Source organism: Euleptes europaea, chromosome 11, assembly GCF_029931775.1.
Source record: "Euleptes europaea isolate rEulEur1 chromosome 11, rEulEur1.hap1, whole genome shotgun sequence".
In the NCBI taxonomy this organism is placed as follows: Eukaryota; Metazoa; Chordata; class Lepidosauria; order Squamata; family Sphaerodactylidae; genus Euleptes; species Euleptes europaea.
In genome coordinates, this window is record NC_079322.1 from 53,464,165 (window position 1) to 53,490,829 (window position 26,665).

General features: G+C 40.7%; 1 protein-coding gene across 1 annotated transcript in view; it reads right to left on the reverse strand.

Annotated features, from left to right (window-relative positions):
- Window positions 1–25,822, reverse strand: part of CFAP69 (cilia and flagella associated protein 69) — a 39,223-nt gene extending 13,401 nt beyond the window's left edge. The window contains exons 1-15 of the mRNA XM_056857092.1: window positions 25,685–25,822; window positions 23,506–23,568; window positions 20,249–20,311; window positions 18,586–18,695; window positions 17,001–17,077; window positions 14,830–14,928; window positions 13,296–13,445; window positions 12,999–13,176; window positions 11,576–11,699; window positions 9,597–9,645; window positions 9,392–9,513; window positions 7,758–7,974; window positions 6,741–6,905; window positions 4,777–4,889; window positions 2,831–2,949 (exon numbers count right to left, since the gene is read on the reverse strand). Of these exons, the coding sequence (XP_056713070.1) occupies window positions 2,831–2,949; window positions 4,777–4,889; window positions 6,741–6,905; window positions 7,758–7,974; window positions 9,392–9,513; window positions 9,597–9,645; window positions 11,576–11,699; window positions 12,999–13,176; window positions 13,296–13,445; window positions 14,830–14,928; window positions 17,001–17,077; window positions 18,586–18,695; window positions 20,249–20,311; window positions 23,506–23,568; window positions 25,685–25,822 (1,787 nt within the window). The remainder of the gene's footprint in view (window positions 1–2,830; window positions 2,950–4,776; window positions 4,890–6,740; window positions 6,906–7,757; window positions 7,975–9,391; window positions 9,514–9,596; window positions 9,646–11,575; window positions 11,700–12,998; window positions 13,177–13,295; window positions 13,446–14,829; window positions 14,929–17,000; window positions 17,078–18,585; window positions 18,696–20,248; window positions 20,312–23,505; window positions 23,569–25,684) is intronic.
- Between the last annotated feature and the right edge of the window lie 843 nt (window positions 25,823–26,665).

The following is a 26,665-nucleotide window of genomic DNA, read 5'->3' on the forward strand; positions in this document are numbered from 1 at the left end:
GGGGGGAAGTCCACAAAACAAAGTACACTTAGATTGTTGAAGTTAACATTATATAACCTTTTCTATCATTTTATTTTCTAAAATGTTTCTTGTTTTATAGAAAACTTCCTCAAAAAGTGTTTTATTTCAATGCATGTTCAGAAAAACATAGCTGAGGAAATGCTCTGGCTGACATGACAGTGCAATTATAAGCAGAGTTACAGCCTTCTAAGCCCATTGACTTCAGTGGCCTTACAAAGGTGTAACTTTGCTTAAAAGGTAAAGGTCCCCTGTGCAAGCACCGGGTCATTCCTGACCCATGGGGAGACGTCACATCTCGACGTTTTCTAGGCAGACTTTGTTTTGCGGGGTGGTTTGCCAGTGCCTTCCCCAGTCATCTTCCCTTTACCCCCAGCAAGCTGGGTACTCATTTGACCGACCTCGGAAGGATGGAAGGCTGAGTCAACCTTGCGCCGGCTACCTGAAACTGACTTCTGTCAGGATCGAACTCAGGTCGTGAGCAGAGCTTTTGACTGCAGTACTGCAGCTTAACACTCTGCGCCACGGGGCTCCTTTGCTTAGGATGGAACTATATGTTATCATAGTTCGAACTGGTGAACACTTAGCCTCAGAATTTCAATCCTCTTTTCTATTATAACAAGAAGTTTTGCTTATAATTTCATTCACTATAGGACCATTTCTCAAGTTACCTTTCCTAACATAGGAACCAAGATCTGAATAGTCACAAATGGAAGATGTGTACCAACTGTAGTTTGCAAATAATGGGATATATTTCTATTTCACTGCAAGAATCTATATATGGCTTTGGTAAAGCAATGTAAAAACTAGACATATCCTGGCAGTAAAACAGAACAATGCCTTTTTAAAGACACATATCTTCTGGGTTCCTTGATAATGGATCATACTTCCTGCATTGAAAATAAATATATACAGTGGTCCTAGGGGATGACAGACAGTAAGAACAGGGTTGCTTCGACAGTACTGAATTGGCCTACATATTTATGTGTTCCATGTCACCTGGGCTTGTCTTGAAGAAGCTTGGTGGCTAAAAGTCTACTAGAGAATCTCTAACTTGCAATGTTTTGTAGAAGACTAATCAATATGTTGCATTCAACAGTGGTTTACTTGTTTCACAGACCAAATAATTTTTTTTTCAAAGGAAAGACTCCAGGGAGCTGCATCTGTTGAACAATTTCCTACTTGTTCTAAATTTGGCTCAAAATAAGAGATACAAAAAGCACCTTATTTAGTATTTTATTTAGCAGTATGATAATATTGCACTGCTTAAGCTTCTCTGAAACAATAAGTGCATACATTTTTAAATTTTGGACAGACTTATCCTGGATTTATATATGTGCATTTGATTTTTGTCCAAGGCGACTTTCTTCAGCTGCATCACAATGAAGATACTTATGAAACCTGGCCCGTGAATGCACCAGCAACTTACCTCGCTATTTACATGCGTCCAGTACGAAAGCATCCAAGACGAGTTTAAATTTCTGTTCCCACCGTGCCGCCTTTGTCCGCTGCTTTTGATAAGCCCAGACCGGCATGCTCCCACGCATGCCCAGTCGGCTTCTCCAAGCAAGGATGGTGATTGGTCCAGCGTAAGGAAGGCGGGGGGAGTGCGGGGGTTGGCTGGCCGCAGGAAGTGGGCTGGCACCAGGAAATGGATCGAACACAGTTTGCATGTTCCCACTGTAAGGCACTGGGTGTGGAGGACGTTTTATTTTTTTAATTCGCCGTATAAGCGGATGCGCTTAATGCGGTGAAATTGCGCTCTGGAGACGTCCTCGGAATCCTTCGGGTGAGTTGCAGTGGGAACATGCAAGGAAAGCCCACGGAAGCCGGCACCGCAAATGGTAAGTGCGGACATGTCCCTGGTCAGTAAAGTTTAGTCACCCGTATTTTTGAGCATTACCAGACACGTGATGACTAAGTGAACATGCTGTACCTGGTCATGCACCAAGTGCCTATGAAACAAAAGGTGAATCCTGCAAGGTGACAACTCTGATCCTCAGTCACCTACTGCTGAAAATCAAGAGATGTGAGCTCGTTCACAGAATAAAGATGGCTTTGAAGGAAGGAGTATTTATTTGTTGATGGAAACAGAAAAATTAAATAAGCCAGCTTCTATATTGTTATTGTTTTTCAGGTTGGCAATGGAATGGTTACAGCAGATATTAAGAAGTGGGTAAAGAAGAATGCCATCCCATTACAGGTGGCCAGTTCATTAGTATATCAAACCCACAAAGACAATGGGGTGGATCCAGACAAAATTCTCCACTAGCGGAACGGACCATTCCTGTCTCCCTCCTCTCATGGCAGCCCACTGATCTCCATGAAATACTGCTCCTGTGGAATAGGGGACCCTGCGGAATAATACAAGGGTGATCTGCAGGGGGAAATTGGTGGAAACTGACAAGTTTATTCTGGATCCAACACTGTGAACCTTTATTCAGTGGTACAATTAAAAAGCACTGGTTAGCAACCAAAATAATAATTTCATTTATACCTCCCTTTTCTCCCGAACAGAGACCAAAAGTGACTTACAACATTTTCCCCTTCTCTATTTTATCCTCACAACAGCCCTGTGATGCAGGTTAGGCTGAGAGGCTAGCCCAAGGTCACCCAGTGAGCTTCCATGGCATTCAAACCTGGGTCTACCAGATCCTAGCCCGACACTGTAACCACTATGGCATGCTGGCATCGTGCATTTATTTTTCTCTCACTGTGTTCAAAATCCTCTTTAACAGAAAGTAGTAGTAGCCCATCTCAAGACTTTCCCATATTTCACTTAATATATATGTTTTAAAATGGTGGTATTTACCATAAACTGTCCAAAGTGCTAAAAAGGAGACGATGATGACCCAGTCCACCATAGAATTTCTTTGCATCCAACTTCATAAATGGAATAAGTGTATCCACTCCTTCCCATCCAAAGAGTTCCTGTTTGTTGAATCAGTCAAATCACATTAATTTGGAAGAACTATGCATTATTATTATTATTAATAATAATAATTATTATTAATAATAATTTCTATAGCACTTTGAATGCACAAAGGTACTTTATAATCATTATCATCACCACAGTCATTCCATTTTGGACTGTATTGAAGTGAGACTTAAAGTCAAGTTAAATGTTACACCCATGATGTGAAAAAGAGCCTCAGCTCGGCTAGTTTTGAAGTCTAATGAGTTCCCTTAAAACAAGATGTCTTTACAGCCGCGGTTCCCAGCCTTTTTGGTATGGTGACCCACAACTCCAAATTTACTTGGTGCGGCGACCCATTCCAGGGCTGGCCCAAGGGTTTTTGGCACCCTAGGCAAACTATAACCTTGGCACGCATCTAGTTCAGCATTCCATTATCTACTGAGGCTAAACAGATGTTTTTGAGAAACCAACAAGCATCGCACAAAGGGCGCAGCTACCCTCACTACGGCATTCCGACATAAGCAAGCAAGTGGCATTCCGACATAAGCAGCCTTTGAACACGGAGTTTACACTCGGGTCTTTTACCACCCTCTCCTTCTCCATTACTCCCTTTAATTCCCCCTAAGAGTCTAACAAACTCACTCGAGTAACCATCAGAGCACATTTTACTTGATCAACATGTAAATGCATTGAAGAAGAAAAAAGCTAACTAATGTATGACATGGAAGATACTGTTTCAAGGGTCAGATCTTGGTTTCCAAAATATAAAAGAGAGCAATGGTGGCCCTTGGGGGGTGGGGGTGGCCCGCAATCCACTTTCAGAGGCTTTGCGGCCCACTTTTGGGTCCCAACCGGTAGGGAAACACTGATTCACAGCAGCAAGAAAGATCTAAAAGGTATGAAGTACAGGCTCAGCCACTGCCTTTCTCCACCCTCCCAGGAAGGAGAGAATCCGGGCATGTCAAACTCACAGTGGTAGTTCCTTGCCAGAGGGAAGAAGTTGTGCTCTTGCTGTGGGCTAGACTTTTGTATATTTGAGGATTATCTCACAAACAGCTACTTTCATGCATTCCTGCCAATTTTAAGAAACCAAGGTCGGTTGTGCATGGGTACTTTCACTCATTTTCATCCCCGGTCTGTCTTAGTTGCTCCTTGGGAGTTATGCATGATTTTTCCCTCTATTAGCGATGACCTGGCTGCCAGCCCACACAAATCCCGGGACTTCCCGTCCCTCTATTAACCTGATTCTTCCATCTCCTCTGAGCTCAGCCCGCTTGAAATCCCCATGCATAAGGCAAAGCGCGGGACATGGAAGTTTGGGGGAGGGACGTTTCTCTCACAGAAAGAACTACAGTCAATTACAAAGCAGCATGTCAAGTGGCGGGGATTCAAATGCTTCCTGCTTCCTCAGAGTTCTTTCTGAGCAGAAGAAAGGAATTTAGAAATGAGGCTAGGGTTCCCACCCCCATTCCTTTTAGGGAGCTCCATTTTGTTTTTGTTTTTTAAAATGCTTTTTGACTTGGCTCTTGGGTTTCTGCAGGGGGGACGTCTTTTCTCTCAAAGAAAGCACTACAGACAATTACAAAGCGGCATTTCAAGGGGTGGGGATTCAAAAGCTTCTTGTTTTGAGCTTGGAGACTGCTGGTGCATAGCTTCGCAAGAAGAAAGTGTGGGTCCAGCGAGCAACGAACCTCAGGTAAAACTCCCATGCATAAGCGACCCAAGTCTCAGAGGACATGACTCGCAGAAGGAAAACTATAAACAAAACCTCTCATTTACACTCTTACATGAGAACATTAGAAAAACATCTAAGGTTCGAACGATAAGGCAGGAACACCAACCTTTCTATGAGTATCATTTTCACAAAGGGTTGACAAGATAAGTAAAATATCAGTCTGAATTTCCAACACAATTGCCTCTTCTTTGTAATTGTTCGCTGTGTACTTTAACAAACCTAGTAGAATACACAAGAAGGTGATATAAACTTCTCTAGAAAACAAAGGTAGTGTTAGAGTTTGATCAAAATCCACAGAACTAGATTTAGGTTCATATATTGGCGTTGGCATGCTCAATGTTTGCCCCCCCACCAGTGCTTGCAAGCTGTCCCCCTTCCCCAAGCATCAAAACATACTCACTGGGGAAGGGAAAAGTATTTAGAAGGAAAAGTCAAAAGCTCTTCTTACAAATCCGGTTATTTGGATAGTAGCTTACTGGTGAAATGAAGCCAGAGAAGAAACCACCTCATTTAAGTGGAGAATGAGGGAACTGGGCCAGCTGGGTAAATTCCACACCCACTTGGTAAAATGGAGCCCCCTGCAGGACATGTCTTACCACAGTTTGATGGTCATAGTGGCAGGAAAGAAAAGCAGAGACCCACAGAATATTCAAAAGATTATGGAGGGGGGGAGGAAGTGGGGATTATTTGGCTGTTTTATTTTCAGGCCTACTTGAAATACAGACAAAGCAGGCTACGATGGACTTGAATGACTTGAATAAGGCAGAATTAATTGAACAGGATAAAGAGACAGAGCCCCAGAATCTAATTATAGAGGAATGAAAAGTTCCATTGATCCAATACCCCAATCAATCAGAAATGGCTATCACAAAATTAAAAGCTACTCAAAATTAAAAGCTACTCAAAACCTACCCAGGAGCTACAAAGAGGCAAGACCAAGTTGAGAACAAAAAGAAGGCGCTCAAGAAGCAAGCAGCAATGCAGTCAAAGGGGAAGGAAGCACAGAGCAAGCTGCCAGAAGAGCAGCACCAATGTGCCTTAGACTACACCTTGTGTGTTTGCAGAGTGAGCCAAACCTCACAACTTATTTCCGGCCTGGCTCCTTTGGGAGACGGTGCCATGCAAAGGAAGTGCCTGCAGACTGCACAGCAGCCTGAGATGGGAACATGTGAAGCTTTTGATCTAAGAAAGATCAAAAGAATGTGAATGTGGCATGCAGGAAACAAGACAGGGAACCTACAGGGGCAGTTATTCCCTAAGGGGAAAAAAACTGTTGCCAAACCCACTGTAGATGGAGACCGTAAGCATCTTTGTGCTCTTGGGGGTGAAGGTCTACACAATTCAGTTATGAGGAACAGTGGATAGCATGTCACATGATCCTGGAAGAAGTCATAGGAATTGTCTTTCTGGACCCAGATCTGATTTGGGAGGAAGACTTTGCACTGCCCCTAGCCTGTTACCTTGCAAAGGATAAAAAAGTATATTCCAAAACACAGACTTTGAATTATGGGAGGAGATTTTTTTTAAAGGCTGAAAGAACATCAAGTCCCTTTGTGTGTGTTTTTATGGATTTTTATAATTATTTTACCTCTATCTAGTCTTGCAATTCTTATACAACAGTTTGTGTTTTTAATTTTTGTCTTTGCCTACTTCCTTTCATTTAGGCAAGAAGAGACACTACCTTCATACGGCATATGCATCCATTATAAAAATATGTATATTCAATTTTTTTCTTTCACTCCCATTTGGTCAATTCAAATATTGTTATGATTTATCAGTGGACTGGATCATGCTTTTAAAGTGTAAACAAAAAGAACACAGGTGAGTCTGGAGATGTCTTGGACAAAGGAGTGTGTTCCCATTTGCCTGCCACCAATTTGCACTGTTATCGGCTGTGGTGGAGCAATGCGTACGTTGTCTATAAAGGTGAACATAGTTCATTACCAAAAAATGGCTGGGAGAGTAACATTTCAGAGAAACATTCCAGAACATAATAAAAGTGAAAAAATGGAACAATGAAGGTCAGCAATCCAGGCAATAATCAGCTAAAGAGGCTAAGCTATACTTTACCCAATAGTTGATTAATTGCTCCCTGATCACAAAGATCAAGATTCACAGCCTCATCACAAAGAGACACAACAGGACTCAGGACTCTTAAGCAGTAGCGCATCTGTGAAAGTTTGTTGCCACGACCACCTGTACCATGGAAACTGTTGCCTTGACCAACAAAGGGATCTGTAAACAAACCAAAGCCAAACGCCTTTTGCAGAACATTTTATGTTCAGTCTGCAACAACTGGAACACTGAAAAAAACTTTTGTGTAAAAGTGATTTACAATTTAATATTTCAAAAGTGAAGCTATGTTAATCTGCTGCAGCCAAGCTAACAAGGAATCTTGTGGCATATTAAAGGCTAACAAATTTATTATGGAATAAATTTTCTTTACCCATGAGATGCTAAAATATTAAGCATATATTAAATGCATATTAAATATTAAAGGAAACGTTGCCTATTTCGATACTGCAATCTGACACCATTACAAAAATATGTTTGCAGCAGTTAAACAGCTAATTCAGTAATTCCTAAGTAAGATACTATACATGCAGGTTAATTCAGCGAAGTTTCTTATTGTGTGTCAACTTTGCCTGGTCTCTGAAACTTTCACCCCCAGGTATCTGGGCAAGTGATCATAGTTGCGTGTGAAGAAAACAAAAGTGAGTTTTAAACAGCTGTGTTTGTGGTTCAGTTCTGTCTAGTGGCAAAGCTTCCAGGACAGAGCAACCCAACTGGGGTCCTCTGCAAGAGGCAAGGTTATATTCAAGACTGCTGACACAAAAACAGGTTGCTTACTCGTAACTGATGTTCTTGGTCTTCTGTGCAGTCACACAAAGGGATTCTGCGGCACTTGGGATTTTGTGGCACTGCAGAAGGAAACTTGGGAATGTCCTAGAGCTATAGCTAAAGAACTGGCACTCAAGTCAATGACAGAGCAGCAGCCTTCAACCTTTGCACCCACTGCTTTCAACTGTTGAATTGAATTTGTGTTTACACCTTCTGTGCATAATTAAAAGTAGAATTTGTACTCACCATTGCTTGCACACCATTCTAGGAAAGTGAGAAGGCGAGTATTTCCTTGACACATCATGTAATCTTCTACCAGTAGAGGAGCCACTGAAGCTAAGGTGGCAATTGCATTAAGCTGTAATTCTTCATGCTGGGCTGCAGACCAGTCCAGAACTCCTGGCTTTTCATGTGGTTTAACATAATGAAACAACGCCAGCAAAACTTTACCCTCATGTAGCAGCTAAAGATTGAAAGGAGATTAAATTGTAAATAAACAAGAACAATTGTAATTTATGGCAGTGAAACAAGCTTGCTCTTAGGATTTCCTTGCGAATTTTTATAGCTTGCCTTTGGGATTGATGTTTTGGGGTGCCATGGGAACAAGAAACAGTGCCTGCATGCCTCCAACTCTCTCATTGGGAAGCAAGTTTAAAGCACTGGCTACATCAACTAACGCCATAATAATGGTCATCCTACTGTGGTGTCATAGCAAATGGCTGTCAAGAATGTACTGAAGAGTATTATGACAGCCAGTATGGTGTAGTGGCTGAGAGTGCTAGACTACCATCTGGACTACCATCTTTGAAACCCTACTCTGCCATGGAAGCTTGCTGCATGACTCTGGGGAAACCATACTTTCCCAGCCAGCCTAACCTACCTCATAGGGTTGCTACAATAAAAACAGAAGAGGAGAGAAGGATATTCTAAGCCAGTGTGGGGAGAAAAATTGAGTATAAATATCTGAATTAACTGTTCAGCAGTCATAGCAGAAAACAAGTATTATATTTTAGCTGTGATCCTATGATTGAGTTGATAGACTGCCACAAAAAAAGCTGGGTCATATGAGAGGTCTCTACCTTTTGCCTTCAGTATTAGATCTACCAAAAGTTAAAATACCAGTGGAACACTTCTACTGGCAGTTTGAAGTACCTTTAGCCTGTTCCACTGGAAACAGACGCTCTACCGAGAGGCTTAGATAAACTGGTTCTCCTAAGGCGACAAAACATACTCCAAAGTAGGACAAAAAGGTTGCAGAGCACAAATAAAAATGCCAAATAGTGTGCAAAAATGTAATCCTGGTTGGAATTGTGGAAATTTAATTGAAAATGTAGATGTAAATTGTATGATTAAGTCGCATTATTTAGAAAAAACAACAATAAAACTTTCTGAAATTGGGCTGAACTCAGACCTCCAACCCCACCTCATGCTGCACCTGGGTTATTTCAGAAGCAGATTGTAACAAACAGGCAATCTTATATAGTCCAGACTTGGACCTTCTGTTAATCATAATTAAATTATAATGATAAAACAGTCAGTTTCAGCCTACATACTACTGTGTAATAATGACCTTTTAACAAAGACATTGACAGTATAATCCTAATCAGAGTAATACCCTTCTAAATCCATCAAAATCAACAAGCTTAGAGGATTGTTTCAGTGGTAGCTGTGTTGGTTGTCAGATGAAGGGAACTTTGACTCTCAAAAGCTCATTCCCCCGCCCCCCAAACCTTGTTGGTCTCTATGGTGCTACTGGACTCCAATCTAACAGGTTTAAGAGGATTGTAATTCTGTTTAGGATTGCACTGTTAAACACTTATGTAAATACAGATAATTTAATATTATTCAAGATTAAATCATCCCATCCTGTGATTTCATACCTGTACTATACATAAGTCCTTTGCTAGTACAGTAAGCATGTTAAGCAGCAACTTTTTCAACTCAAAATCTTCATTAGTGTACGTGAGTTTGAGGCCTTTTACCAAAGGATTATGGCTTTTCACTGTGAATTAAATGAAAGTCACATTACAAACCACCTCAAATCTATTATGCAGTTATCAGTTACTAATAAGCTTGATGACTTACCTTCAACAAAAGTGGCAAAGAGTATTAACTGCTTGGCAAATCCAGTTTCCTAAAAATTACAACATACAGTTAAACTGCAGTGTACATATAATGAACATCACTGTTTTACTCTACATTGTAACTGAAGAAATTGACAAAATAAATGGTACTCAATGTCATAAGAACCTGTTATGGTGTTACTGTGTTTTAAAATGGCCAAATGAATACATTTTCATTAACAGTTCTCTAAAAGTGTCCCTAAACATCTCACTGTAGGGAACAGGCATGAACCTGTACACCAAGGTCTGTATGACACCCTCTGAACACCAAGGTCCTACTTTGGGCCCCACAGCATAATGAAGGTTAAAAATAAAAATGATGTCAAGACTAGAAGCGAGACAGTTTTGGTGGTAGCACCCTCACTGTGCCAGTGGCCCAAAATCTTTTTTTTAAAATTGCTGTCTGAAGTATTTCAGAAGGCACTGGCAGGTCTTAGCTGAATGCTATTTTAAACCTGTTGTGTGCCTGTTGGGCCAGTTTCATTCACTTTACTAAATATCATGTTTTTGAGCTGATTTTATTGTTATTGACATACTTTGTTAAGGCGACTGGAAGACTCCTTTGGCACCAAAAAATAGTAGTCATAGTAGTGGTATAACAGTAGCAGTAAACAAACAAAAACAAAAAACCAATAGGTAATTATAATACACTGTAGATCACTAGAACTATTCTAGAAAATGTCACGTTTGGGAGGAGCATTTGACCTAAAGTTTAATACAACTTTACTCAAGCAGGAAAACTAGACTCACCAAGACTTTCTGTTCTGTCACAATAATGGAAAGGCTTCAGGAATGGTTAACCCCTGTGCTTCTATGTCAGAAGGCAGTGTTAACAGGGTTGCACATACCTGTAACTGTTGTTCATCAGATGGTCTTCTGGGCAGGCATACATTGGGACTGTGTGTGAGCACACCAGCCGCAGAAAAGATTTCCAAAGCTTTCTAGAAGACTAGGAGAGCCCCTCCTCCCTCTGGTGCTTTCCCACCAAAATGATCACATGACCAGGAGGGGGGTATTCCCCTTAGTTCTCTCTATGCTGCTGCCAGAGCCCCCAAGAAACTAAAGTTCCAGAGAGTTCAGAGCAGTGCAGGAAGGAGGGATCTAATTAATAATCTAATTAATTAATCCAATTAATTTAGACACAGGTGGCCTCGTCTCAGAGGAGAGATGGGGAAGATCTTGAGTCTGACCCCACAAAGTGACATTGTCCCATGGGGAAAGAAACATAAGATGTCCTTGAAAAAGATGGGTATGGAGTTTATCTGTTCTCCAGCTTACTCCCCAGTAGGGACTCAAATAGTATCTACTATTCTTGCTATACATTTTTTTAATATGCTAACATTTCATATAGGCAACTGTTTAAAACAAGAATATCATGAACTAATGGCTCAGGGCACAAACCTGACAAGATGTTTCTGTAATATTTGACAGAGGTATGACTATAATCAGAACCTAAATTACTTGTAGCTCCACGTGATTTGAACACAAACTATTAACACAATTGTATGAACCCCTGCGTCAGCATCACAGCTCATGTGAGCAGGCTTAAGAGCGTAAGCAATAACTCATTGGCTGGCCCACCATATGAATGAACCAGGTGGTTGCCTACAGTGCCAGGCTTTAAGGGGTGTCAAATGAGACGGAAGAAAATTTACTTTCTGTATTAAAAATAAATCAATATGTTGTCTCTACACATCTCATTTCTCTCTATGTTGAATTACTGAATTCCAAACTAAAATACCATTATGAAAAACATTATTATATAGAACTTGTAATACAGAACTCTGACAAGAAACAGTTGTCTGGCAAAGCATGCAACTAACACTCAAGAAAATTCAAAGGGGTGAATTTGTGTCAATATTTGATATAATCACGATCTTCACATTGTTTTCGATTACACTAAAAGATGGGCCCACAAAACTCATAACCGTGCATACATACAATCATCGGTGCTCCAGGGTTTTGAGCTATGAGAGTGGATATCACTAAAATGTCATTTCTTAGCTGACGATCATAATTGCGGGAACCACGTAAAAGTAAGGTTGTAAATGCTTCTTTCAGAGCGCTGAGGAAAAGAAAAGTAAAACTCAGTACACTCTGTTTATTAAAACAAAGACCCTCTAATCAAACATATAAAACCCTATATGGCTTGGGGCCCAGGTATCTGAGGTACCATTCTCCCCCATATGTTCCTGCATGGGAATTAAGATTGCAGGAAGAGGACCTTCTGACTATCCCACCAATCAAGGGTAGGATTGCCAACTGCCAGGTAGTAGCAGGAGATCTCCTGCTAATTCAACTGATCTCCAGCTGATAGAGATCAGATCACCTGGAGAAAAATGGCCACTTTGGCAATTGAACTCTATGGTATTGAAGTCCCTCCCCTCCCCAAACCCCGCCCTCTTCAGGCTCTGCCCCCAAAATCTCCCGCCAGTTGAGAAGAAGGACCTGGCAACCCTAAGAGAGGCCCTTTTCGGTGGCAGCTCCACACCTGTGGAACAATCTCCCCAGGGAGGTGCAACTGGCCCTGTCACTTTCGATCTTCAGGAGGCAGCTGAAGACAGTTTTATTTAGGACTGCATTTGACTAATTTGGCTTTATTGTACTGGCAGTCCTAATTAGATTTTCAACAATTGTCTTTTAGGTGTTGTATAACTGTTTTATTTATACTGTAAGCCACCTTGAGTGCTGCAAGTTAGAAAGGTGGCTAATAAATGTTTTAAATAAACAAACACAATCCCAATAAAATACTGAAATTTCAAATATCATTTCCCTTCATCTTCTTTAATTACATTCATAGTTAGTGCTTTTGAAGAACTAGACTGTTAAGCCATTAAACAAATTCATATTCGTTTTTAACGAGTAATATATCTCTGACTTAAGAAAAGCTTGTTGGGACAGACCTAGGATTGAGCTAGTATACCCTTCTGCCTCCTACAGGGACAAGATAGATGCTTTCATGAAGACCACAAGAAGGATACGAATATTGCCTCTGATTGTGGAAGCTAGCATGTCTAAAAACCGTTGACAGATTTGTCTAATACTTTTAATAGTCAGCTTAGCCAATAGTCACCACCAAATTCCATACATTAATTATGAGTTGATACATAGAAAAATAAGATGTAGGAATCTAAAGGACAGATTATGTTTCCCCCCCTTAACTAATTTTATATGTTAACAATGCAATAAATGACACTTCCTTATTTATTGAGACTTTACAAGATTTCCTATTCAAGCATTAGTAAAAAAATAAGAGTTTCATTCCTCCTGCATTTTAAAAGCATGTTAAATATGAGGTTAAAAATGCCCACGCTTTATAATTTTAGATCAGCCTTAGCCTCTATTATGCTTGAGTGCACTTAACTGTACACATTCCAAGTTACTGAGCTGAGTAACAATTTCTTCCTTAGAGGCATTTTCTAATAAATTCCAGAGAACTTCTGAGGACCGGAATAGCAGCTGCCCAGTGACATCAGCATCATTCATATGAGAACACAGTCTTTTTGGCGCCTCGGCTTTCATCATAAACTTGCAGTTTGCCTCTGAAATATGAAATGATCAGCAATTAGCTCCACTGATGCTGCCTGTTTCATGGAACAGCAGAGAAAATTAGGTAAGCATAAGAAAAAAAAATTATGTTTAAAATCTGTATTATACTAACCAGATATGGAAAGATGCTGCAGTGTTTTAATTATCCATAATCTTTCAGTAAGTTGATTTTCAACTAATGCCAGCGCCAAGACTAATGTTTCTGCTAACCCTCCTAATTCCACCATCTTCCTTTTATAGTTTGCATGCAAAGGTTGGTAAACTGCATAAACAATAATTGAAAGAAGTCTGTAATATTATACAAGGTATGTTAGCATAAAACAAAGGATAATGTGGGGAAGTAATATGTCATCTTCTAAAGTTTTAGAAAAAGAGCCACTTGTATTCATTTTAAAATGTATTTATAACACAATGGCTTAGATCCCACAAAACATTTCCTCTGACAGAAGGATTTCTGTTAGCAGTCTGCAACTTTTTCACATTCCCACTGTAGCCCCAAATGCCTCCTGGATTCCTTCTCTTAGGGACAAGCAGCACGAGACGGGTTGGAGGTCTGCAGCGGGAAGGCAGAATTTGGAAAAACTGCTCCCCTCTCCATCAACAGAAATCCCCCATGGGATCCAACCAACTATTATAATAGAGCTGGTTAAAATAATAGGATTGATGTTCCATGAAATTAAATATTACATGAAAACACCAGGGTAGATAAAAATACACCACTTAAAACCAGATTTTTTAAAAATTAAAAATATCATAGTCTCTTAATCTGGTGAAAAATAAAATCTGAATGTAATACAAACTATTATTAAACCCTACGTTTATCATTGTTTAAAAACGATATCAAACACATTAGTTCAGTTCAGATTATATTACACCAACCACAGTTAGGTATTATAAGAGAAAATCTTGGCCTTATTCACTCTCCCCTCCCTCCTTCTCTTTGCATGTTTTGATTCCCTCAAAATTCCTGCTTTCTGGCAACCTACAGAATGCTATTACCTCCAAATGAGGAAAACTATAGTTCGCACAACTGTTCTTTGCCTGCACACCAGAACAGGAAACATTAGTTTGATTGTGGCTTTTGATTCTGCTTAAGGGAAACTATGGTTTCCTTTACAGTATGGAATCGCTCTTTTAATCACAGATCCTTTTTCCTTCAAAGTTTTTGTTCTATACAGTTTTATGTATCACATTTAAGCTTTTTAAACTGTTTAAGTACCATATCAGGAAATACAATAATTTCAAACTAGGAATTTGGATTTAAATCAATTATTTTAAACTGATTTAAAATCAACCCACCCTGAAAAAAGAAACACTAGTTTAGAGAGGAACTGCATTTAACTAAACAAGAGAGAGAGGTGCAACAAACTAAAACTAAGAACTTATACTGGAAATGTTAAGTAACTTTTATCACATATCGTGTTCTCAAGAAGATCTTGCCTGTTCTGCATAATTCAGCCCTCCATGTGTACATGATATTCATGTGGAATACATCATGTTCCGATCATGGTGGAAGGGGTATATCTGCCTGCTCCTCTATCACAGAGACAGAATCCTGGAACTATCTGAATTAGGCCTATAATAAATCGTGGCTACATTTGATTGAGTAATCATTAATCTATACTTTAAATACAAATAAATTTCACCTTCAAATTCTTTCTTTTGTGGCTCAGCATGGTAAAAGCTAATAAGACACTTACAGATTTGTATCCTTACTTGAGAACATGGTACCCTCATCAAATAACCTGCAGAGACGGGAAAAATGTGATATACAACAATTATCACAGATGAGTGGCATTCCCCATTTTAATACCAATTTGTATGTCTTCTCAGTATTCCAAGAAAAAGATTTTGGTTTTCATTTGTCCTTGTAATCTCTTATATATAGGTCAGACCTCCAGACTATTAAAAATTAGAATCACTGAACATAACACGACCATTTAATATTTAGAAGGCAAACTGCTTTGAGAGAAGGCTATCTACTTAGGTTTCTTGCTACTCCCCAATTTTAATGTTGTTTACATGATTCTGATATTTATTCTTATAATGTGTGTGTACAGGTGATGAGTCATCATAACTGATTATGTGGGCATACGCCTCTTTATTAATTCAAGGTAATTGCCTCTATTGATTTTCATTCTTGGATAAGAATGGATTTTTGATCCAGTGTATTTTATTGTTATTATTAATAGAATATATATTGTGAATTTTTATTAGGCTACATGGCTTTATGTGAACTACTTTTCTGTCTCTAAATAATGAGAAAGGGCAGACAGAGTAAACTGAAGAAGATTTTCCCTTGAAACGAGTGACACCCGGGAGCCCACCTTTTTGCACAGCAATGTAACCTTCAGATTCTTGTAACTCCGATATATGTAATTAAGTGTTTTTTACACAGCAATTGTAACCTTCAGATTCTTGTAATTCAGATACAACTAATCACGTTGTTTCTTTGACAGGATATTCTGAAATGGACTGATACTAATTTGTATTTATTACACATGTATTTGTAGCAGATGGGACTTAAGGGAAGTGGTGTGTAGCAAACGGCCCACCCGCGCAAGCTCTGACCAGTGTTTGGTAGCTTCCCGCTGCCCAGCCAGAAGTAAAAAAGGCAGGGCTGGAACACGGGGACTAACGATGATGGGAGGGTGGGGAGAGGGCAGACAAGCACAAAGTTTTAAAAGAGAGTGAGAGATAGAGGAAGGAGGCTGGCAAAGGAGAGGTGAGATAGCAGCCAGGGAAACGGCTTCAGGAGAGAGACAAGTGGCAGCTGGAGCAGCTAAAGATGCCCATACAAGAGCAAGGAAGGAGTATCTGGAGGCATAAGAAGTGGCTGCCGAGGAAAGGACTGAGAAAGCTGTGGCCAACTCCAAGGGAGGAGGCGACGCACAGCTGTGGAGAGTAGCAGACAAGGCTGGGAGGCCTGGGAGAAGACAGCAAGAGAGCTCTGATAATTATGTTGAGGAGAGGAAACAGCTTCAACAGCAGGGGAGAGCTAGACCAACTCTCAGAGGGCCTTATAGTCAAGGGAAGACTACAGTAAGGGAAGGGACATGGCCACACAGTTCTTGAGACTGTATAGGGTGTGCTAGGGTACCTACTGAAATTAAAGCAAAGCATTGTAGGCTTTGGCCAATGAGGAACCTGGAAGGGTGACCCCTGCTGGCCAGTCCATTGGGTACCCCTGGTTTGAAGCCAGCTGAACTATAGCAATAAATATTTTTAGTGATTGTTTTTTGCTGAGGACCAAATTACGATAGCCTCGGTTTAGCCATTATAGCTTCTAGAGAGAGTTCTGGCTTGATTTGATAAGCACGATACTTATAGCCAAATTTCCTTTTATTGTATTTAAGGAAGTTTAGAGCGGTTTACTGTAATCAACACAGATAATGTAGTAACACATAATTGCTATATAACTTTGTCACTTTTGCTTTGTTCATTTTGATGGGCTATTTATTACTTATTTATAACACCCCCAATTGTTTAGCATTTGTTCATTAAAAATCCATGGGAGGTTGCTGAGTGACCTTGGGGAAGTTGCACTCCCAGCCTGAATTACCTCACAATGTTATTGTGAGAATAAAATAGAGGAGAACAATGTAAGCTGCTTTGGGTTCCCAATGGAAAGAAAAGTGGGTATGAATTTAGTAAAGAAAACTCCATATTTTTAATTATTTTTAGGTTTGGAATACCTTGTATGGATCAAGCAGTTCTACAATTAATCAGGACATTTCTAGCACAAATATATGTCTGAAGGAAAAGACAAAAATAAAATTTCACCCAGGCTGTAAACAAATCAGCAGACTAAAATTACCCAGTTGTGCAATTGATTCTTGAGCTTCTTTGGCATAGCTCACTTCATCAGATAACTTCTTTTTATAAAATGGTAACCTGCAAAACATAAACGAAATTCCTATTAAAACTGTATAAAACGCCACTGGGGAATAAAGTTAAATCTTCAATTTTCATTCCCATACATGAGGGAATGAAAGTAAATTTGCAGGATATGGATACTATTTATGGCTACTGTGATTTAGCTCTGGTTGCATTTATAGATTTGACAATCCAATATAAAGATTGTACTAGCTTTTATAACAAGAAAATCCAAAAGTAAAATAAAAAATGGTTTAAAATGTAATCATACAATCCAATATAAATCACATTACCAAGCCAGGCTCTCCATTTATAATTGAAGAGAAAGATTACTGAATGTTTCCTGTGTTCAGTGTTTCCTCATAGAAAAGGTGCTCTAACCCCTTAATCATCTTGGTTGCCCTCTTCTGTACTTTTTCCAGCTCTTTCTTTCTCATAGCAACAGAGTCTATGACTGTTCAGTTTAGAAAAAAGGCAACTAAGGGAAGAAACTATAGAGGTTTATAAAATTATGCATGGGATGGAGAAAGTGGGTAGAGAGAGCTTTCTCTCTCTCTCCCATAATACTACAACTCGGAGGACACCCAATGGAGTTGATGGGCAATACGTTCAGGACAGACAAAAGGACATACTTCTGTCAGACTCCATCTCTTGGGGGGTCAGAGTCTGGAGTGGACATGCCCTCCAGTCCCCTCCTTTCATTAGCACATCCCACGTACCTCAGCACAGGGGAGGAGGGGGGTTATAACACCTCTAGCCATCTCTCCCCAGTCTACCATCTGAATGCTTAGGTGTAGCTGTACCTGTCCTCCCAGACTGCCCTGGGGTTGTACCTAGTAAAGGCCTGCCTGGAGGTGGGGCCACCCCAGGCCAATGCCTTCCAGTTGGTGGTGGGGCCTGGGTCATTCCTAGTTTCTGAGCCAATGGGCATCCATCTGTGTTTTCTTCCCTCATAAGGCCTGCCTGATCTGAGCCTTCAAAACAACCTGCTGCTGGCTGGTTCAACTCCTAGGAAGTCACTATCCCCTGCCTTTGCAGGGGTGCAAAGATTTCCATTCACAGAGCATGATCATCTTGCCCCCACCCCCCAGCAGTCCCAAATGCACTCCCAAATTTTGTTCCAAGGGTTCCCTTCTTCTCCTTTGACAGGATTTGGGGGCATTTTGGATTGATGCAGGAGGGGGGAGATGGAACTCCATGAGCAGAGGCATTTGCACCTGCAGAAGAATCTAGTCTGGATCCAACTCCGTTAGTTTAATCTCTTGGTGACAATAATCCCTCGCCAATCCATCACGTGCATTTATGGGAATCCTTACAGGTTATATATCAGATACAAATAATTAATGGCACAAATGTTGCAATAGTAGCTTCATACTCATCAAACCACACCTCAGAGTGCTATGAAAAACTGATGCATAAGAGAACAGTGACAGCAAAAGAACAGGTGAAGATCAATGAATAGTAGCATAACTCTGTACATAATATGCAATGTATGAACGGCCAGTATTAAAATAAAGAATACTTACCGATATAATTTAACAATTTCACATGTAGGTTCTATAAAATATTTGTGGTCTGGAATTTTTTCTGCACATAGGTTTAAAATTTTAGAGATTCTTGTTAACTCCTTAAGGGGCTTGTAATATTTAAGAATTAAGGGAAATCGAGCAGTTAAGACAAAATAGTAGTAATGGATCAGTTTTCACCCTAGTGTAGAGCATATCCCAGCCTCAATGAGCTACTCAGAATAAAACCTAGATGAGTTCCCTTTGCCTAAAATAAACAGCAGACTTATTTACAGAGAATTACAGTATAAGCCTATGCGGAGTTACTTCTATCAAAGCCATTGAAATCAATGAAGCACCTTTGCACAAGATTGCCAAGTTAATATACCATATTTAGCACACACCTCAGTCATAAAAGATCTACCTCCCTGTCATTTCTAACAGAGGGATATATTAAACATCTCAAAATGTACACGCAGATAAATCCCATATGCAATACATGGCAATGGTAAGCCTTTATTTTAATATATATTTCTTTTTTGCTTAGCATTTTGGCACCAGCCAATAAAGAATTGTTGTTACATAATAGATCATAATTCATTTTATGCTGTATAAATGTATATGCAGTTAACAGCCTACCTATACTGATATTGCTATTGTGAAGCCAGTAATGTTATACCACTGTAACTTGTCTGACTGTGACAAATGATAGTTATTATTTAGATGTTAACTAGACTATCCTCAAGACTTCAGGACATGTACTATTTTAAAAATAAAACTACAGCACATAATAAAGATCACAATAAAAATAAGCATACAAACATAAGAACATAAGAAAGGCCCTGCTGGATCAGACCAAGGCCCATCAAGTCCAGCAGTCTGCTCACACAGTGGCCAACCAGGTGCCTCTAGGAAGCCACAAACAAGACGACTGCAGCAGCACCGCCATCCTGCCCGTGTTCCACCACACCAAAATAATAGGCATGCTCCTCTGATACTAGAGAGAACAGTTATGCAGCATGACCAGCATCCATTCCAACAAATAGCCATGAATACCCCTTTCCTCCATGAACATGTCCACTCCCCTCTTAAAGCCCTCCAAGCTTGCAGCCATCACCACATCCAGGGGCAGGGAATTCCACAATTTAACTATGCGTTGTGTGGAAAAAATACTTCCTTTTATCTTTAACAAAAATAATTTCTGATTAACTTCCACTGCAAAAAGTATGCCACCAAGAAGCATTAATCTATTAAAGCAATCTACTTCAGACACAAGCCAACATGATGAAATTTATGTATCTGTGTGGGGGGAAGAGGGAATTTAACCCTTAAACCTGCAACTTTATTTTGCTAATCAAAACAGAATTCCTCACACTGATTAGAATTTTAGAGGAGGGAAGCATCCTTTAAAAATCCCTTTTTCCTTTAATGTGCTAATAAAAGCATAGGTAGCCCAGTTTTGATCAGTGAAACTGAAATGAAGGATTACATATCCTCTCCCATCTCTGCAGGCCCTAATCTGAACAAGGGCTGCATACATGCACAATTTGCTTTTACAGACAGATGGAGATTCATAATATTCATATCTGTTTCTGACCATATATCTATAGCAAACTATTAATGAACAAAAATTGCTTTGCATTTTCTTCTCCATTCTTCAGTCTGAAGAAAAAGAAAAGGATACAATCCCAGATTCATACCGTTTTACAACATTTTGTAGCGCTTGCAACAGTTCTTCTGAATTACTCTTAAAAAGAAAAAATAGGTTGAGTGAGACTAAGAAGTAGACATTAAGCATTTATACCCACCTTTCTTTGTGGCTCAAGGTGACTGACAAATTGCAATGAGAAACATAATAAATAAACCTCCAAATAACCCCTCCCCACATAAGATGCCTACAGTCTATTATTTATTTATTGAAACACTTATGGTGTTTAACAGCAGTATGTGCAGGTACACAATGTGCATTTTAAATGCAGGGAATGGGTGAGGCATGGAAGAGGTGATCTAGGAATCGATTAGAATTACCCTGATTCCCTAGATTAGGGCATGACTGATTTCACATAGGCAAAAATTGGTCCTCAGTCAGTTTTAGATGGCAAATGAAGCAGAGCTATATGTCTCTGCCTTTTACCATCTTTAGAATGTAGCTGCTCATATGTTGTAAAAATCCTTCTGCTCAGAGGTTCCAAACTTCACACTACCAACTACCAGTGTAGTTACTGAATCTCTCTTAAGAATGCTCAGAAATGATATCCTTTATCATGTACAGCAGATTTAGCAAGTAAAAAATTAGTCTTATCTCAATAATTATCTCCATATATTCTCCTTTCAGAGTTCTATGGATAGTTTCAGGTTGGTCTCCGTGACTGATGTTAGCAGAGTGCTTAGAGTTGTGAAGGCTGTCTCCTGGATTTATGCCCATTGTGGTTATTAAAATCACGCTGGGAAAAGGTGGAAACTCTTTTGGAGAAGATCATTAATCTCTTTCAAGGGGTGTTCCTTCACAGCTGAAAGAAGCTGTGATTCAACCTCTTCTTAAGAAGTTATCTTTGGATAAGACGGATGTGTGCAGTTATCAACCTGTGTCCAATTCCTTCTTTTGGGCCAAGGTGACAAACAGGTTGTGACAGACCAACTGCAATCATTTCTGGGCAAAACTTTTATACCTGACTCATTCCAATCTGGCTTCAGACCTGGATTTGGGACTGAAACAGCACTACTGGCCTTAGTAGATGACCTCTAACTATAATTAGTAAGGGCAAGCCATTGCTGTTTATCTATCATCAACTTTTGATGTGGCTGACAATGATTTCTTTTTCTTTAAACAAGTTTATCATAGGTTACACAGAACAAATACACCCAATTTATCATAATCCAAGGAGAGTGATTAACATGATTTCAAGCAACACAGAGCTGCAAAATTCAATTAAAATTATTGTAATCACTAAATATTGTTACGAATGAAATTCTTCCATAACAAAACCAAGCTGCGTGACAAACAGAGCTCTTATTTGTACTGGGTTGGATCCTGACACCCTTCCACCAAGCAGATGAGAGTCCTAGGATACAATTTAGCAGAAGGGATTCACCCAATCCAATCTATTATTTTTAAATTGTATATACAAGATTCAGTTTGGCTTGATTCTTGCCTAAGCCAACATTTGAGTCAGAATACTGCAAGAAAGGGAAATATTATTCTGAAATTTAGAAGTATAGGTAGGGCTTTGTATTCCCCTTAGGCGAGAGTAAATTTTATATGCTAGCATTATTTCCTGGATCGACCACAGTATTTTGATGGATAAACATTTGGGATAAAAGGGTAAGTCTACTGTTGGTTTTGTTCTCTTCTTGTTGGCAGGAACCAATTAAAAGTGGCAGAGTCAGCTAACTGGGACCTGATGTGTGGGATGCCACAAGGATCAATTTTATCTTGAATGATATTTAATCTTTATGTTGAACTTTTGGCTGAGAGAATGTGGCTGAGAGAATCTGTAGCTCTGGAGTAAGTTTTCAAGATGTGAATGACATGCAGGTTTACATGTCATTATCTAAGCTTTCAGAAGCAACTGTGAAGCTCCTGGGTGAGTACCTTGAAAAGATAACGGTAGTCCCCTGTGCAAGCACTGGGTCATTACTGACCCATGGGGTGACATCACATCCCAACATTTACTAGGCAGACAATGTTTACAGGGTAGTTTGCCATTGCCTTCCCCAGTCATCTACACTTTACACCCAGCAAGCTGGGTACACATTTTACCGACCTCGGAAGGATGGAAGGCTGAGTCAACCTTGAGCCGGCTAGCTGAAAATGACTTCCGTCACGATCGAACTCAGGTCTTGAGCAAAGCTTTTGACTGCAGTACTGTAATTTATCACTCTGTGCCACGGGGCTCAGTACCCTGAAGCCATGATCAAATGGCTGACAGCATGCAAACAAACTGAAGTATACTCCAGGCAAAATGAAGGTGACACTAGTGTGTGATGGAGGTGAGGCAGAGTGTTTGGCTAGCATTGGTTCACCAGCCTTAGATGCAGTTAAACTCTCTTTAGTAGATCAAACTAAGAGCTTTGAGTGCTCTCAGACCTGACCCTGCCAATGGAGAAACAGATCAGTGCTGTTTTTAGTTTGTAAACTAGCTCCTTATTTAGATTCTTCTGACCTAGCCACACAAATCTGCAACACCATACCTCCAGATTGGACTACTGTAAGTTGCTCTATGTGGGCTGCCTTTGAAGACTGGAATCTTCAATTGGTACAAAATGTAGCAGCAAGACTCTTGTCTGGGGTCAGATGCTTGGAATATAAAACTGTATGAAGTCTACTGGTTACCTATTTGCCTCTAAACCCAATTTAAAATGCAGGTTATTACTTTTAAAACTCTTTATGACACAGGGCCTGCATACTTGTCAAACTGCACGCCCAGTATATTCCCACACAACCGCTGTGCTTTTCAGACAGCCTCCTTCTTGTGGTGTCTTCTCTCAGGACTGTATGTTTGGCAACAGCAGGCTTTATCCATGGCAGGACCAGTCCTTTGGAATGGCTGACCAGAGTGGTGTGTGGAGGGAACTTGCACTTTCTGTATTTAAGAAATGTGTAATTTTTTCCCCCAAAGAGAATTTGGTGGATGGTAAATTGGCAGATCTGGCTGTTTATATCTTGATGATTGATTGTTATATTGCATGTTTGCAACTTGTTGCTTTGATAGTTGTATGGAGTCTGAGGAGATAAAGCAGGATATAAATATTTTAAATATGAAGAAATAAATCGACCAATATTTCAGTTTGTTTTGTACTGTGCTTGTTTAGTCCTTGTGTATTTTGGTTGTTATCAGAATTTGAAAGTGCTTAATTCTGGCTAATCATTACACAATGACAACCCAATGAAACTTACTTAAGAAAAATACAGATGTTTTTGTACACTATGGCTATACTTACTGATTCTGTTTCTTCAAGTAGCTTGATAACATGATTAAGGTCCACAGATTTCAAGTAATCATTCTAAAAACAGATTAATTGAATTAATAGGTAAACAGCAAAACATTGCTAACGCTGAAATTGTATGTCGTCAAGTCCCAGCCCACTTATGGCGACCCCAGCAAGGGGCCTTCAAGGGAAGTGAGAAGCTGCAGTGGTGGTGTGCCTTCCTCTGCAGAGTTGTCTTTGGTTGTCTCCCTTCCAAGTACCAACCCTGCTTAGCTTCCCAGATCTGATGAGATCGGGCTATACCATGCCACCTTCCCTCACAGTCAGACTTACTTCTCAGTAAATGTGCACAGGCCCCATTCTTTGCCCCTGGTACTGAAAAGTCACCTCTCATTTTCAGCAAAAGACATATATCCCACATTTATGCACAAGTGCTATACAAGCAGAGAATTTGCATTGAGTGCAAAATTCAGCAACCTGAAAACCAGAGCTTTCACTTTTTAAAAGAAAGTATTGGGTTCTTATAGCTGAAAAGGTAAGTGGGTAGACAATGCTTAGTAAAATCTCAGAAGCCATGAAGGAATTAAATAAGATTTGCAATGGTTCGGTGCCGACTGCAGGGTTATTGTGCAGGGCCTCTCAGCAGTGACCCATGATATGAGATGGTAAGCATTGTGTGTGTGTTAAGTGCCGTCAAGTCGCTTCCGACTCATGGCGACCCTATGAATGAAAGTCCTCCAAAATGTCCTATCTTTGACAGCCTTGCTCAGATCTTGCAAATTGAAGGCTGTGGCTTCCTTTATTGAGTCAATCCATCTCTTGTTGGGTCTGCCTCTTTTCCTGCTGCCCTCAACTTTTCCTAGCATGACTGTCTTTTCCAGTGACTCTTGTCGTCTCATGACGTGACCAAAATACGACAGCCTCAGTTTAGTCATTTTAGCTTCTAGGGTCAGTTCAGGCTTGATTTGATCTATAACCCACTGCTTTGTTTTTTTGGCAGTCCACGGAATCCGTAGCACTCTCCTCCAACACATTTCAAAGGAATCTATTTTCTTCCTTGAAGATAATTCACAGTGGGTAGCCGTGTTAGTCTGTCTGCAGTATCTGAAGAAGTGAGCTGTGGCTCACGAAAGCTCATACCCTGCCAGAAAATATTTTTGTTAGTCTTTAAGGTGCTACTGGACTCTTGCCCTTTTCTATTTTCTTCCTATCAGCTTTCTTCACTGTCCAGCTTTCACACCCATACATAGTAATAGGGAATACGATGGCATGAATTAATCTAGTCTTGGTGACCAGTGACACATCCTGGCTCCTATTAGAACACGCTTTCGTTTAGCGCCAGCCGAATATTTATCTACTATCGAGCTAAATAACCAAAGGAGAGCATTAACCCTAGTTAGAGGGCCGGCCTTGCCCTCAGCAATTTTGGAGGGAAAGTACAAGAAGTTAGCAAGATCTGAGTGGGCATGTCCTTGTGGATCAGGTGAAATGGAAAGCACCAGTCATGTTCTATTTAGATGTATTTTTTATGAGAAATTTGTCAGAAACTAATTCTACCTCTTATTGACAGGATGGAGACCAGTTCAGAGGAAGAGAAAATTAAATTCCTCCTACGGGAGGGAGACTCTCAGCGATCTCTGCAAGTAGCCGAGTATTGCTCTGTAGCTATTAAAATTCGTTCGGAGAAGGGTATTGGTGATTTTAATTGATTTTAACCGTTATACGCCTTGTGAATATGGTGATTTTAATTGACACAACTATATCTGTATTTTGCATAGAGAGGGTTTAATTTAATTATGTAACCGATTTTAACGGATAAGGTTTGTAGTTTGTCTGGCTATCGCCGCAATCATAAAATCAGTGACACATCCTTACACTTCAAAATGTAAGCGTTAAAGAAGATTTTCTTTCCTAGTTGGGACTTTCTGGTTAGTCTGTCTGCAGTCGTAGAAAAGGGCAAGAGTCCAGCAGCACCTTAAAGACTCACAAAAATATTTTCTGGCCGGGGGTGAGCTTTCGTGAGCCACAGCTCACTTCTTCAGGTACCTTCTTCAGCATCCTTCAGTATCTGAAGAAGTGAGCTGTGGCTCACGAAAGCTCACACCATCTGGGTGGCGAGAAGAATTAGGAAACCGGGCCTAGGGTGGGATGGGGAACGGCGGGCGGCCGAGGACCCCGCCCTTCCCCTCACCTGCTCGAGGCTGCTGCCGAAGTCAGAGTCGGAAAGCCGCCCCCGCCGGCTGGAAGACGAAGGGCTCCTCAACGCCAGCACGGCCGCGGGAGGCAGGAGGGTGGTCGCCGAGGCCTCGGGCCGGGCCGGAGAAGCCATGGCGCCAGGCCTCTGGGCTCGGGCCTCCGCCGGCAGCCGTAGCAGGGCCGGCGACGACGACGACGACGACAACAACACAGGCCGGGCCCGGTTGCCATGGGAGCCGAGGAAGCCGGCCGGCGATGGGTACCCTGAGGGAGAAAGGAAGTCCCCGCCAGGGGAGCGGGGCGGGAGCAGGCGCTCCTCCGGCGCCGGCGGGGACGAGGCCCGAGCCTCCTCCGGGAGCCCTCCTGCTTCCCGGCTGTTCGCCTTCAAAACCCACCGCACTCGTCCGCGGTGTTTGGGCGGGCTCCTTGGTGGAAGGAAACGAGGTCGCCCCTGCTTCTCGTACAAACCGCCCCCCCCCCAAGGCAGCAACAAAATCCTATGGCACGAGAAAGCGCCGCCCGCTTCTTGCTATCTACGCCTGAGCGCTTCTCTTTCTCTCCCCCCCCCCCCTTTAGCAACGGCAGTCCAGCCTAGGGGGCTAGGAAAACATGCTGGGAATCAGCGTCAGTATGAGGCCTGCAGCCAGCGACAGGGCCCTGGTGAAAATTACTTGGGCTGGCGTTATTATTGCATGTTTTGACTTACGAAGGCTTTCCTGCACAAAAATTATAACCGTCAGTATAACAAGGTACATTTATTTTTGGTTCCTAACTGGTTTTAAAGGTCAGGGCGGCTGGAGAAGACCTTGTTTATTATAGGAGAAGGCCATATTAACGTACCACACCCTCTTTTTTTTATTTATTTATAATTTTTATTGACTTTTTTAACAGAACGAACACAATATAAAAGAACAAAAAAAAACACATATGAAAAAAATACAATACTAAAAAGAAAAGAAAAAAGTATAAAAGTATG